At 53.5% G+C, this 13,555-nt stretch overlaps 1 protein-coding gene across 1 annotated transcript; it reads left to right on the forward strand.

Annotated features, from left to right (window-relative positions):
* Window positions 1-325: 325 nt before the first annotated feature.
* Window positions 326-2,768, forward strand: NKX3-2 (NK3 homeobox 2). The gene is made up of 2 exons (XM_068149710.1): window positions 326-779; window positions 1,142-2,768. Exons 1-2 carry the CDS (start codon window positions 374-376, stop codon window positions 1,615-1,617), a joined length of 882 nt encoding a protein of 293 aa, XP_068005811.1. The 5' UTR covers window positions 326-373; the 3' UTR covers window positions 1,618-2,768.
* The last annotated feature ends 10,787 nt before the right edge of the window (window positions 2,769-13,555 follow it).

Below are 13,555 nucleotides of genomic sequence, written 5' to 3' on the forward strand. Positions count from 1 at the left end.
CCGGCCGCGCTGTGCGGGGGCTGCCCAATGGGAAGGCGCGGGGCCGGCGCTGTCAGGCGGCGGTGAGGGATGACAGCGCCGCCGGCAGAAAAAGGAGAAGGCGGGCGCGGGGCGGGACAGAGCGGGGCGGAGGCAGCGCCCGCGCCGCCAGGGACCCGCGGCGGCGCCCGGCGGAGCGCGGCGCGGCGGCCCCGGCCCTATGGGCGGGTGGGCCGGCAGCGGCGCAGAGAGGCTGCCCCCGCTGGTGCCCGCCCTCCCGGCGGCAGAGAAGGGCCCGGCACCGTCTCGGCCGCGGCCGGCGATGCGGTTGCCCAGCTGAAGGCGCGGCCGGGGTCCGCTGCTCGTCCGCGGGGGGCCGCCGCGCCACCGGGACATGGCCGTCCGCGGCGGCAACGCCCTGACGCCTTTCTCCATCCAGGCCATCCTCAACAAGAAGGAGGAGCGCGCCCGCCACGCGGCGGGACGGCCGCCGCCTCCGGGAGCGGCCGGCGGATGGCGGCTGTGCGGCGCCGCCGAAGGGCCGCCGCTTCCCTCGCCCGCTGCCGCTGCTGCCCGCGCTCCGCGGACAGCGGCGAGTTGGGACTCGGACTCGGCACTCAGCGAAGACCCCGAGGGCGAGCGGCGCTCCGAGGAGGAGGGCGCCGTTGGCAGCGCCCGCCCCGCCGAAGCCGTGGACGGGACGCGACCGGCGGTGGCGGCGGAGGAAACCCAACCCCCGGAGGCGGTGGAACGGGACTGCGCCGGGCTCAGTGACAGCGAGATGTCGGCTGCCGTCTCAGGTAGGGGACATCCGCGCGGGAAGGGCAGGAGGGTCTCAGGGAGGAAGGGGGAGCTGGGAGATGGCAGGGACTTTTCGTTGGCACCGTGGGGATTGTGCAACGGACCCAGGCTGTGCCGGGGCGGGGGGGGGGAAGCCCGCAGAACGCATCCCATAGGACGAGGAGAGCCCTTTGCCCGCAGGCCGGGAGGGTGCTTGGTGCCTAAAGAAAGAGAGAAACCCCCGGCTGTCCCGGCGTTGAGTTCAGCAGCGGCTCGGCGGGGTCTCTGCCCGCCCCGTCGCGGCAGGCTGCGGGCCCTGCGGGGATGTTGGGTATCCCGGCGTCTGCCAGCCCTGACCGCCGTGCTTTCGCCCTGCCCGCAGATCGCAGCCCGCCGGAGGAAGAGGACGGAGCGGGCAAGTGTGGCAATCTGCTGCAGGGGGAGGAGGAGACAGCGGCGCCGAAGCCGCGGAAGAAGCGCTCCCGCGCAGCCTTTTCCCACGCGCAGGTCTTCGAACTGGAGCGGCGTTTCAACCACCAGCGGTACCTGTCGGGGCCCGAGCGGGCCGACCTGGCAGCCTCTCTGAAGCTCACCGAGACGCAGGTGAAGATCTGGTTTCAGAACCGGCGCTACAAAACCAAGCGGCGGCAAATGGCCGCTGATCTCCTGGCCGCTGCCCCCGCCGCCAAGAAGGTGGCCGTCAAGGTGCTGGTGCGCGACGACCAGAGACAATACCACCCCGGCGAGGTTCTGCGTCCACCCTCGCTGCTCTCCCTCCAGCCCTCCTACTACTACCCCTACTACTGCCTGCCCGGGTGGGCTCTGTCCACCTGCACCGCAGCCGCTGGCACCCAGTGAGCGGTACACATACATACCCTTCCCCCTTCCCCCTTCCCCCTCCAACCTGCACCGACACACACACTGGCAGCCAGGAAACCCATCTCCCCTCTACCACCACCATCCATCCACCTATCCATCCAGTGTCTCAAATCCAGAGCCCCAGCTGCAGCTCTCAGTGCCTTGGACAGTATTTATTATTATTTTATTTTTATTATTAATATTGTTCGGATGGTTCCTCACCCTCTCCTCTGCCAACGTAGGACTTCTCAGCCACCCCCACCCTGCCCCTCACCCCTTTCCCACCCAGCCAGCCGAGGACTCTCACAATTCGGCACGACTAGTTCATGGTATCCATGTTGTCAGTGTATTTGGTGTAGACTTCTCGTTTGTTTATTTTATTTCGCTTTGGATTGGTAGAGACTCGATCTTGTGTGGGAGAGAGAAAGAGAAAGGGGAAAAAAAAAAAAGGAGAGGAAAAAAATCACCAAACCAACCCACAAAACCAAATGCAGCTCAAACGAGGAGATCAAGGACTCCCTCGGTGGACTGTAAGGAAGATTATTTTTGACGTCTGTTTGAGTCCTTGGTCTTCCAACTCGTTGCAAACTGAGTGTGCCTTGTATGGTGCTGAATGTAAGGAAGCCTCTTTCAGATCCCCCTGCTCTTGTTGCCCATGTTATTCCCGTACTCCATGATCCCTGGCAAAGGATAAATATGTCAGAAAAGGGTGAGACTTCTATTGAAACTCCAGACTTCATGTTTTCCTTTTTTCCTGAGATCTTTCCGTGTTTGGGGAGGGAGGAGATACGGATTTTTCGCACTTTCCGGTTGTATTAAAGTTGTTGTTATTCTTATTTTTATATTCAATGTGAATATTTTTAGTCGGGCTTTTTAAAAACAAAATGATGTAGTGGGAAATTTTAATACCGTCAGTGCCTTTTACAGTTCTTCTGCAGACCTTCTCCTCCCCGGGGCAGGGATTTCTGATCTGCTCAGCAATGTAATTACAGTTTCTTTTCTTTCAAGGGTAATTCATTGCGCTTATTTTCTGCCCTTTCCCCCCCCACACCCCGTTCCCTTTCTCTTTTAATGGCACTGTGCACTCAACTAGATTATTTACTTCAAATGAATTGTGAATGTTTGTAAGCTATCCGCTGTACTTTTTTTTGTTGTTGTTTTGTTTTAATTTATAAACTTCAGTTTAACACTTAGCTCTGATGCTTGTGTCGTTTGTGAGACTGGATACGGATTTCCCCGGCGACTTTTTCCCCGCGACAGACTTCAGGCTGTAGCTCAGACTTGTCCCTCTGTTACCCTCTCTGCTGGGAGCTGGTGCTAGGGATCGTGGCGCCTGGCGGGGACCTGTCTCTCCGGTCCCTGGGGCTTCTCTGCCCCTGTGCACTGTGCAGCACCTATGCTCGTTCCCTCTGCGGGGCTTGGGCTGGGCAACTTAAGGAATTACTTGATAATACACATCCAGGATGGAACGAGCCCCGGAGAGCCGAGACTGCTGTTTTGATTTCCCCCTGCCTCAGTTGCAGCGTGGATGCGGCGTGGATGTGGTGTGATCAGAGGAGCCCTGGGGATATCCAGTCGCTTCTCTCGGGTGGTCCAGTGCGGGGATGGGCTTCAAGGGACCGTGCCGGTTAAACCCTTGGCAGCTGCTGGGGAAAGTGAGTAGGGCGGCGAGTTGTTTTCGTCCTGGTGGAGCCGGTTAGGGAGGCCAGGGGTAACCGGTGGGCTGAGATTCCGGCTGGGGCTGCAGGATGTGGCTTCGCGGCCCTCGGAGAAACGGTCGAGGCTGTTCGTATCCCGACACCAACGCGATAGCCACTTGGGGCACCCTCCCACCAAGCCTCTGCGGAGAGCTCGGGCCCTCGGCACATGCCCGCTGCCACCTTCCGTCCTCCGGCCGCTCTCGCCGGTGCAGCGTTGCCAGACGGAGCGGGCAGCCTGCGCTGGGGTGGGCAGCTCCATTCGGGGGACCGAGGCCGGTCAACTACCCTTAGAGGGACCAGATTTATTGGTGGTTGCGATAGTTTCTCTACGCCAGTGCCCGGGCCTCTCTCACCAGCGGCCACATTGCCCGAGCGCCACCACTTCTCTATCGCCGCTAGTTCCCTTCCTCCGAATGCCGAGCGCGGAGTGACTCGGAGGAAGACCCCACTGAACCATTGCCCCCCACTCTCGGTCCTTGAAGGAAGCAGCTGGGCTCTTTCAGCCTCCTAGCCCTGGCCCTCTCCGGTTGTTACTTCGCTCCCCCCAGCCTCGAGCAGCCAGCGGTGTGGGCCGGCTCTATTCCCCCTGCAGGTGAGCTGTGCCCGGTTGGCAGTCCGGCTGCCCTCGACGGTGGCGAAAGGGACTGCTCCGGCCTCAGAGCGGGCTCGGGGCGAGCTCTCTGCTCCAAAAGTCCTCTGGCCCTGGCATGGGAGGGGATGCCTTGGGTTTGGTTTTGTTCCGCCGTAATTCTGCCGGCGAAAAGATCGCTCCAGACATAGCGGTCTGCTCTACAGCGAAGAACTCGGTGGATGCGGCACGACTGACGCTTATTAGCCTGAAATAATTTTTCTTTTTTCTTTCTTTTTGCCTTCCCTCCTTTCCCTCTCTTAAACTGTTTCCTTCCGACTTTCCCACCGCTTTCCCTCTGGGAAAAGTGAAAGTTTTTGGATGTCAGGAGCAGGATCTCCGTAGCACTAGGGAAGGTGAAAGAGGAGCCCTTGCTGTTCGCAGACAGCTCAGTTTGCTCTCTTTTTCTTTCGCCTCTGGGGATGTTTCTGCGCCTACAGCCCCACGTCCCCCGTAAGACAGAAACCTCACCAACACTGATTCCCATCCCAGCTCCGACAATTTACACCAGGGGCTTTGGCCCCGGTTGGGATGGGGAGGAAAAGCAGCGGGGGTGGTTATCAGCGAAGCTAGTTATGGTTCCTATCGGACTCCCTGTTGGAGCGAGACGACTATAGCGATTTTTCCCCCTATCCCCCCCACCCCCCCACCCCCATAGGCCACTGTGTTTTATTATTTTGTTTTGTGCTTGCTGAGGGATATAGAGCTGTCAGGATGCTCCCGATAGGAAAAGAAACCATCGGTCATGAGAAGCTTCCTCGGGGTTTTCCGACTTGCAACACTGGATAACGTGCATGGAACATAAAGCCTCAAACTATTTTTCTTTTAAATCGGTAAAACTAAGATGCATTTTACTCGAGAAAGAATTTGCTGAGAAAGATCATGCGAGCGAATTTACTGGGAATTTTAGGATTGTATTTAATATCGATTATTGACGCTGATGAAATCTGTTATTTGGGAAACTTCAATATTTTCCACCAGGGAAATTTAATCGATAATTTAGCAGAATTTTACAGGACTTCGGGAGGATTTTCTACTCCAGATTTTATTCATAATTCTACCATTTTAAATATAAAGAAAACTCTCTGAGCCTTTTTGTCTTTTATTTTTTTAACGACAAAGTCTCTAGTAACCGTGTACCATAACTGTACCGAGGCCAAAGGAATTAGAATGGATTTTCGGCGTTTAAGTTATCAGCAATACCTGGGCTCCAACATGCTTTCTTCACTCCCTCCTCCCTCACCTACGAACACGCATTCAGCTCATCAGGCCATCCACGGCCGCAACATGAAAATAATCTACCAAACGATATATCCCAAATTCAGCCTCTCTCCCAAACTCCGAACGCATACAGGAGCCGTGGGAATAATTTTCCATCCGATCACGGACAAGCTTCAGTCTCAAAAAAAGCGAAACAGTCGCAACAGAAAGAGGGAGAGAGAGAAATCACTGCTGCTACATGCATTTCGATTGTTGAAATGTAATGTAAATTGTATATATCTTTGCATATGACTCCATAGGCGCTTGTGTTCGTGTTTTAAACACTCGCACAGGCACAGACACCAATTCTACAGCAGGGAGGCTGACTATATTTAGATACCTCCCGCTCTCTCGCAGGGTAATAGAACAGGAAACCACGTAGATTCCGTCCCCCTCCCTCCCCGCCCCCCCCTCCTCATCACACGCACAGTCTTGTCAGGTAGGAACCAGCGACGCTTCCCCTGGAGAAGTAGGAGCAGCAGAAGATGCCATAGCACGGGCTGCCCCGGCAGCACCTGCCCAGCCTCCCAGGGGCTCCCGGGAGCAGGGGCCAAAGGTGGCCTGAAGGTTAAGGGCCTCCCCCCGGCACGCCCGGGGCTTTGGCAGGCACTTTTCCGCTCCGCTTCTCTTGTCAGTGGGAAGGCGACGCGGCCCGACGGCGGTCCAGGACCAGGGCCGCGGCCCTCCCTGTGGTTTCCCTGGGTTTGCAGCACCGAACCACCGGAGACAGCTGTTTCGCTTGGAGGGAGGGCCCCGGAGTCCAGAGCGTGGATACTCCTGCCCATAGGCGGTCGGGAGAGCTGGGAACCGGCCGAAAGGCCGGACCCCCGTGGCCCTAAGGTGGGGACAGCAGTGGCTCCAGTGAGCAGCCTGTTTTTTTCTGAGGTGATGAGGAAAATAAAAGTCGGGTCTTTCTGTCCCAGCCACCACCTCGGGAAAGCTACTGTTCCTAGACTCTCCAAAGCTTCCCAAATGTGGATTTTTCCTTTGCGTTGTTTGCTGTTAAGTGGGGAGCAAGGTGAGCCAGTAAGCCAAGGAATGGCTTCCCAGACAAATTGCAGGGCCATCAGCGCCGGGATCCTGCTCCAGGCCAAGGTGGTGCTCCCTCCTCCCGGGGTGAGCAGAGACCCCGGTGGGCGAGGAGGCTCTGTCGAGTCTCCAGCCCCGTCGGGGCTGCCGCCTGCTGATCTCCGCGCACCGTTCTGCCCATGAGGGGCCGTGTCTTCCCCTCATCGCGGCTTTCCAGTGCCCTGCCGAGGGACCACGGGAGCGGGCGAACTCTCACCCGCAGGTGGGACTTGCTTCTTTTTGGGGGAGGGAAAAAAAAGTGTCTTTTTTTTCTTTTTTTAAAAATTTTTATTAAGAGAAGGTGACAATATCGGCAATCTCCTCGTTGTCTCCAGAGGGATGGAGCAGAGGGGAAGAAATAGTCCAGGTCCAGCTGGGACGGGGATGTCGCGATGCCCGTCGAAGGCTGGCACCAGGCCGGGGCCGAGAACTTCTCTCCTCGCCCCGGTTCCACCCTGCCCAGCTGCCGGTCGGGTCCCACGAGCCCGAGAGGAAAGCCCTGGCCAGAGGATGAGGAGCCCTTGGGGCTCCCTCCCTCTTCCTCTGGATCTGTACCGGAGATGGGAGGGGTGTTAGCCACAAGCTGGTTCCCAGTCATGCTGGCCATGAGTGCAATTGTCGGGGACCCCCTCGCAACAACACTAGTGGGGAGTGCTGTCTGCAGAGCCGCACGTTGCACCCTTCTAGAGCTCTCAGGTGTGCCTGTGGCTTTTTTGACTAAAATCTGACTCAGTAGTAAAGAGGCCGGAGCTCGGGTTTTTCTCCCGAGTACGGGTAAAACACTTTGCCCATGGATCTGTGCTGCGTTGCACTTAAACTGTCCGGAGAAACTCTTTGTGTCGCAAAGGACCTGAGTGATAATTAGGGATGAAATGCGCGTGGAGAGGACTAATATTATTTTTGGCTTGTGTGCGAATAATACAGAGTTAGGAGCGGTACGAATAAAGCTGGGTAGGCTGGGAGGGGAGAGGGGGAGGCAGCACTCGGGCTGGGTGCAGAGGTTTGTACCGGGCTCTTCTGCTCGGGACAGCGAAAACGAAAGACGGGTCCTCCCCGGGATTAGCCTTTGTCACTCGTGTGCGGTAACGAGGGACGGCCCCGGGGTGTCTGGGGGGGCTGCGGGGAGAAGTAGGACAGGAGGGCGAGTGGGCAGCCCCAAAGCACGGCTGAGAAGCAGCGGAGCCGTTTTCCTCTGCGAGGGACATTGTGAGCGGATTTATCGAGATGGCGTCGTCGCTGCTCTGCTCCGCTCTGCTCTGCGGGGTGGCACAGCACTTCTAAAACAACGCAGCAGACAAAGCATTTTACTTGCCTAATTTAAACAAAAATAATAAAAAGCGGATTCACATGTTTCATTACTCAGTTAAGAATGAAAAATAGCCTCAAACAGGGAACTTCTACGGACATGTTACATTTTCCCAGCCACCGCAATAAGAAAAGAACATAGACACTCATTCACTGGTCATAAACAGCACTCCGCAGGGGTGCAGACTGTCATTTTGTCAAGTGACTCTGGAGTTCCTTTAATTTGTCTGAAATTGTACTAATTTATCGGATCTAAAAAGGAAAAAGAAGAAGGGAGGAAGAAAAGCGCCTCGATGAAACTGACGATTTTCCCTGCTCTTAGGAAGAAAGCTTTTGCGTGTTACTTTAAGAAATGAGGACTGTGCTGTGGATTTGCACACCTTGGGAGCTGTCTATGTCAGGCTACGGCCCGGGAGATCACAATGGTATCATTTAACCAAAAACATCTCCGCAAGATACTGAAATATTCACGTTCTAGATTTTAAATTTTATTTTAATTTTTTTTTTTTTGAGAATAAATGATTTCACTGAAAAAGGATCAGAAACGAAGGGACATGGTGGTAGGGGGAAAAATCAATCTATCGCAATCCCCGACTGTAAGGGACATACTTTAAAAGTAAAATTGACATTTTTTTCTTAGGAAAAAAAAAAAATGCAGCCCTTGCAACGTGGAAAACACTTGTAAACAGATCTGGCCTCGGAAAGTGTCTCGATTTGGGAGCCGTAGCAAAAGCCCTTTCGCCAGGCAGGCGCGGCGGGGCTGAGCAGACGCTAAGCACCAGGGCCGGGGCGCGCCTGTCCCCCCAGGATCGTGGAAGAGGGTCCCCGGACACCTCCTTCCAGGGCCTGGTGTAACAACGGGAGACGTGTCCCTTGCAGAGAACATCATCCAGAATCCCTCCTTACTCTTTCTCTGCTCCAGGCGATGCCTTTTGGTTGCTCCGGTCAACCAGCCCTCGCCACTGCATCCTGCCTGGGTCCTTGTCCCTCGCTTCCCTCTCCCTGCAAAACAGTCTCTGACCTACCAAGCATCTCTGCCCTGTCCACGCACCGTGAGCAGGGCCACGCTAGGCTTGGGACAGGGTTCTTTGTCCCGGGCCTCCGCTGGCAGCGGGGAGGCAGCGCCCGCCGGCCCTGGCAGAGCTATGTCCCCAGCAACTCTGCCGGGCCCTGCCAGCCCCATCGGGCTGCTGCCGGCCTCCCGTGGCCCGGCAGGGAGGGTCTCCTCAATGCCAGGCCTGTGTATTTGTAGTTTGATTTCGCACGTCAAGGATAATTTCTTCATACAACTTAATGGACGCGGCTTGACATCCATAATGATCGCTAATCATTCAAATTATTTTTGCTAGCGCCCAGACATGTTCCAGTTGTTGTGATAGATCGCGTTTCACCCATAATGACAGACAATTACCATTTCTAATTCGCCGGCTTTTGACACCTAAATCCACCCACCATATGTGGCTGAAACTCGGCGGCGGGCCCTTGATGACATTTGCAGCAAGACCCTCTCCTCTGAGAGGAGCACCTGGGATGCCACCAGTCACCCCGCCGGCCCCTGCGGTCTTTCTCCAGGCTGCTGGACCTCGGCCCTTTGCCATCGCAAGCCCCCAGACAGCAGCTCAGTGGCCGCGGGCGTGCGTGCGTGGGGCGGTCACGCTTTGGAGAAAGCCCCGGCTGGGAAAGCTGCTCGGTTCGAAGTCAGAGACGTCCCTCCCGGCAGTCTCCTTCCCGCTGCCCCCGTATCCAACGCGGCCAGGGAAGCCCGCGCCTTAATTCATACTCCCGAGCAGGCAAAAAGCGCCGGTCCTCCGGACGTGGGGACATACGGCTTTCAATTGCCCTATATGGGAGAGGAAGGAAAGGGTAGGGGGGAGGAGGCTCAACTGTAACCAGTGCCTTCCCATAATTTTTCCTGGGGCATTTACTGCCACGGTTCCCCTGGAAATACGAGGCACCCGATGGAAGGTGTCTTTGCGGGTCCGATGCATCCGACGTCAACAGGACCGGCATTGTCGCTGCTCCGCTGCTAGCCCAGCCCTTCTCGCCCGGCCCGGCCATCGGGGAATCCACCCCTCAGGTGTTCCCTGTTGCCCTCAGTCCCTCCACATCGGGACACGTTTGCCAAAAAGCAACCGGTGAGAATTTACCCCGACTGATTCCTTTTTTACTCTATAACGAATGAACCCGTAGCATTTGGTTTTAACTCCCGCACAACAGAAGGGCCACCACAAAGTCCACGGCACAAGGTTACTGCCGAGTGCTTCAAGGCGAGGAAGCCCGCGTTTCTGTACATCGACAGGCATCGCATGCTTTGTACATTTCCTTCGGCAGTGATAATTGACTGTAGATACTCCAGTCCCAGCTTCAAGGAAGAGGGGAGAGAGAGAGCAACCAGAGTTAGACCCTGACGTGGTGCTGCTCCCCTCATACGCAACGCTCACCGACCGCAGCCCGAGGAGTAATGGTAGTGACAGGGGAGCACAGACAGGGCCAGGCAAAGACACGCGTGTTTCCAGCGGGACAGGCAGATTTGTCCGAGAGCTGGTGATTACTCTCTGTCCATGTCGAGACATTGCCTGGGGCTTCTCAGTGCCCGTATCATCTTGTTGAACCCCCCAGAGCACAAGCACAAGTCCCACTCGTGATCTCGAGCTTCCCTGCACGCAGCCTTCCTGGCTGCCTTGGACATCACTTCTCTTCATCACAAAAAGTTTAATACTCGACAGCTCCAGTTTAATAACCTTTAATTAATTTAATTTTTTAAAAATTAATGCTATTTCTCTGCTGGATGCCCGAGGAACAAACACTGGAACACATTGCCCAGGGAGGAGGCTGAAACCCCATCCATGGAGGTGTCGAAAAGAGGCAGAGATGTGGTGTTGAGGGACATGGTTTAGCACCAGACTTGGTAGAGTTAGATAACGGCTGGACTGGATCATCTTAAAGGTCTTTTTCAACCAAATCATTCTATCACTGTGTGAAAAAGATGCCGTCGGCGGCAGGGCGGGATGGCCGCCGTGCCCTCCAGAGGCCAAGAACCGGGGGATGCTGGCGGGATGCAACAGGCAGAGCCACGGGCCCAGCCGCCACCGCCTGACCCAGGCTCGGGGCAGCAAGAGGGAACTGTCATCGGCGCGACAGTGCTGAATTCGAGCTGACCGCTCCGGCCTCGCTCCTCTGCCAGCGGCAGAGTCCTCACCTCCCCCACGCTCGGCTGAATCAGTCCCGCACAAAACAAACACGCTGGACCCTGCTCTGGACACCTGATTTTGAAGAAATGTGGTTCTCATAGTCTTTTTAAGGGGGAAAGTGGAAGATTTTTTTCCATCAATATGCTTTAGAATAAGGACTTGGAGGGATTGCCTGTCTGAGGTTTCTCACTTCCCAGCAAGGTATTTTAATTAGGAGGTTTATTTCCAGCTAAACTTCCACGGCATATCAGAGATGTTATTGTAAGTTTCCCCATGAACTAAACGAAATACTTTCTCAGCCCTTGATTTCGAGGTAAAGGTGGTGGTAAAAACCCATCAGCCCACTGCATGTCAGAAGTCAGCGCAGTGTTACTTGGGGCAAGGGAAAGGAAGGCCCATCTGAACCACCCATCTCTTCAGGGGTACCCAAATATACTGCAGGGGAAGGTGATGAGGTGGACAGGGATTTTTGGGATGCTTGCTCCCCACCCTGGCACACCTCCCTGTGTGCTTTAGCCTACCAACCTTTTTTTTTTTTTTCTTTTTTTCTGTAGAACCCCAAACATCACTGATCTCCCCCTCCTTTGTCTGCACCACCTGGATCCTCAAACACCTCATCCTTCCTGCCCTTGCTCCCATGGGATGTGCCTCATTTTAGGGCTCAAGCGGCGACACTCAGCGACAATATTGCCTGGTGGCATCTGAAAGGTTGGTGTGCCCAGAACTGCATCATGCAAAGGAACAGGGCATGTCCCTCAGTGGGAGCAGGACTCTGGCACTCAGTAGTGCTAGGAAAATCATCAAGGACGCCCCATCAAGAATCCCCTAAACTCAGCAGAACAATAATTGCTAATGACCTTCACTGGGTTTGAACATACTGGTGTGATTACAGGGTATTTAAAGTTTATTTCCCCACTGAGACCCTGCCAGCTGTCTGGACTCCAGAGAGCTCAATTTCTGCCAGGTTTGGTCTGGGGATTTTGCCACATTTTAGAACACTTTTGCACGTTCTCCACTCTGACCTTCACATGCTCACCCTCACTGATTACAGTGACCTTCCTAAACCAAGCAACATGGCATTTATGAACTAATAAGCAGATTTTCCTGTTTCTTTGACAAAGGTAATGCTCTTACTGTATGTGCCACTCTAGCCAGACAGAGACTGGTGATAGATTAATTAGATAAAAGCAAACAGCCCCTGCCCCCCATTTCTCCATTCTCTGCTAGGATAACTCCAGTGAAAGAAAAGCGGCCTTCCAGTGACAGAAAATCCATTATCCTTGAAACCGTTGCAAGGTATTTTATGTCCTGTCTCAAACATGGGTAACTCAGAGATCTGTGTGACAGCAAGACCTTCCCTGCAGAGAGTACTGCTTCTTTGTTCCTTTTGCAGGGTATTTTCTAGGTGTTGTTGGAACATGAAGGTCTCAGCTTCCTACCAAGAATTCCATAGGGGTATCAAGGAAAGCACGAAGACCTCAGTGCTGCTTGCTTCTGTACCCTCTCCCAGAAGACCCAGCCGAACCAGCCTGCCGTCCCCTGCTGTTTTGGTAGGTGGTGTCAGACACTGCCATCTCGTGTTCCAGAGTTTCAGCTATTACAAACCCAGAGTCTGTCGTTAAGTTTCAACGAAAAGGTGTAACATACAGAGAAAAAAGCCTCACCGAGTCTGCTGATAGTTTAATGCATGCTCTCAAAGAAAGGTGCAAAGTGGCCATTTCATTAAAGACTCTAGATTTCAACGTTTAACTTCCAGATAAAAAGCAATCCTCTTAGACTCATCATTGAGCCTGCTGGAACTTCTTGAGAGCAAGTATTTTTTTCTGTGTCTATCATGGTCCAACTCAGGCTTTGCTGATCTCACAGGTCTCTCTAGTGGCACTTTTAGTCATCTTTACCATTTTCTAGGAAGAAACTAGGAGAGTTTATTTATCCTCTGCAGACACAAACATGAAAGCCATGTCAATAGTTTCCTGCATATTTTCTGTCTTTGCTACCACCACTGTAACCTCAGCCCAACCTCTGCAGACTCACCATGCAGATTTGGTGAATGGCTTCACTAAGTCAAACGACATGAAAGAGAAAAGGTAAGGAAAACAATACAAACAGGACGAGGAAGTTTTACCCTAGCTTAATCATTTGAGCTGATTACAACAGACATTTGGATAGTGAGGACATGTGGAAGTGAACTATAAGATATATCCATTTTATACTCAGTAATGAACATTACAACTTTTGGGGAGCTGGAAAGGAAGAGTAGAATGGGGACAACAGCTGTATCTCTGTAAATGCAGGATTGTCAATCTGTGTCTTTACTTTCAAATGACACATTTCTTTTTCCTTCCATAGAAGGCCTAGTGGCACGTTCAAGATTATGGCCCAAAGTTTATTTAATGCTTCCTATTCCTATTTTTTGGTATGTTATGCCCCAAATTATTTAAACATGGTTTTCTTTTTTAATTAAAATAAGTATAGATTACAAATCGCTGTATCCTTTTGAAAGTATAAAAGTCATATAAGAATGGTGTAATTAGAGTAAGTGATGAAAACTTTCTGGTCAGGACTTCAAAACATGTCACATTAATAATGAACAACTCAAGTAAGGTGTTGCAAATAATGTTAATTAAAAATGTCCACGTGCAGTCCCTTTGAGGGCATGTGAATAAATATCTAACAGTTTCTGTTGGGGTCTCAGTTTATACTGAAAATGAGGAAGTCTTTATAATTCATAACTATTACAGAGACTTTATGAATGGTCTTTCTCATATTACCCACTGGAAACCATT

Source organism: Melanerpes formicivorus, unplaced genomic scaffold (genome assembly GCF_026170545.1).
Source record: "Melanerpes formicivorus ecotype bairdi unplaced genomic scaffold, bMelFor1.0.p_v2 SCAF_18, whole genome shotgun sequence".
In the NCBI taxonomy this organism is placed as follows: domain Eukaryota; kingdom Metazoa; phylum Chordata; class Aves; order Piciformes; family Picidae; genus Melanerpes; species Melanerpes formicivorus.

What these genes read in the sequence shown, in the direction of transcription:
- NKX3-2 (XM_068149710.1), top strand. Translation starts at nt 374, where the DNA reads ATGGCCGTCCGCGGCGGCAACGCCCTGACGCCTTTCTCCATCCAGGCC. An exon ending in GATGTCGGCTGCCGTCTCAG is followed by an intron (nt 780 to 1,141) that starts GTAGGGGACATC and finishes CCCTGCCCGCAG; the next exon opens with ATCGCAGCCCGCCGGAGGAA.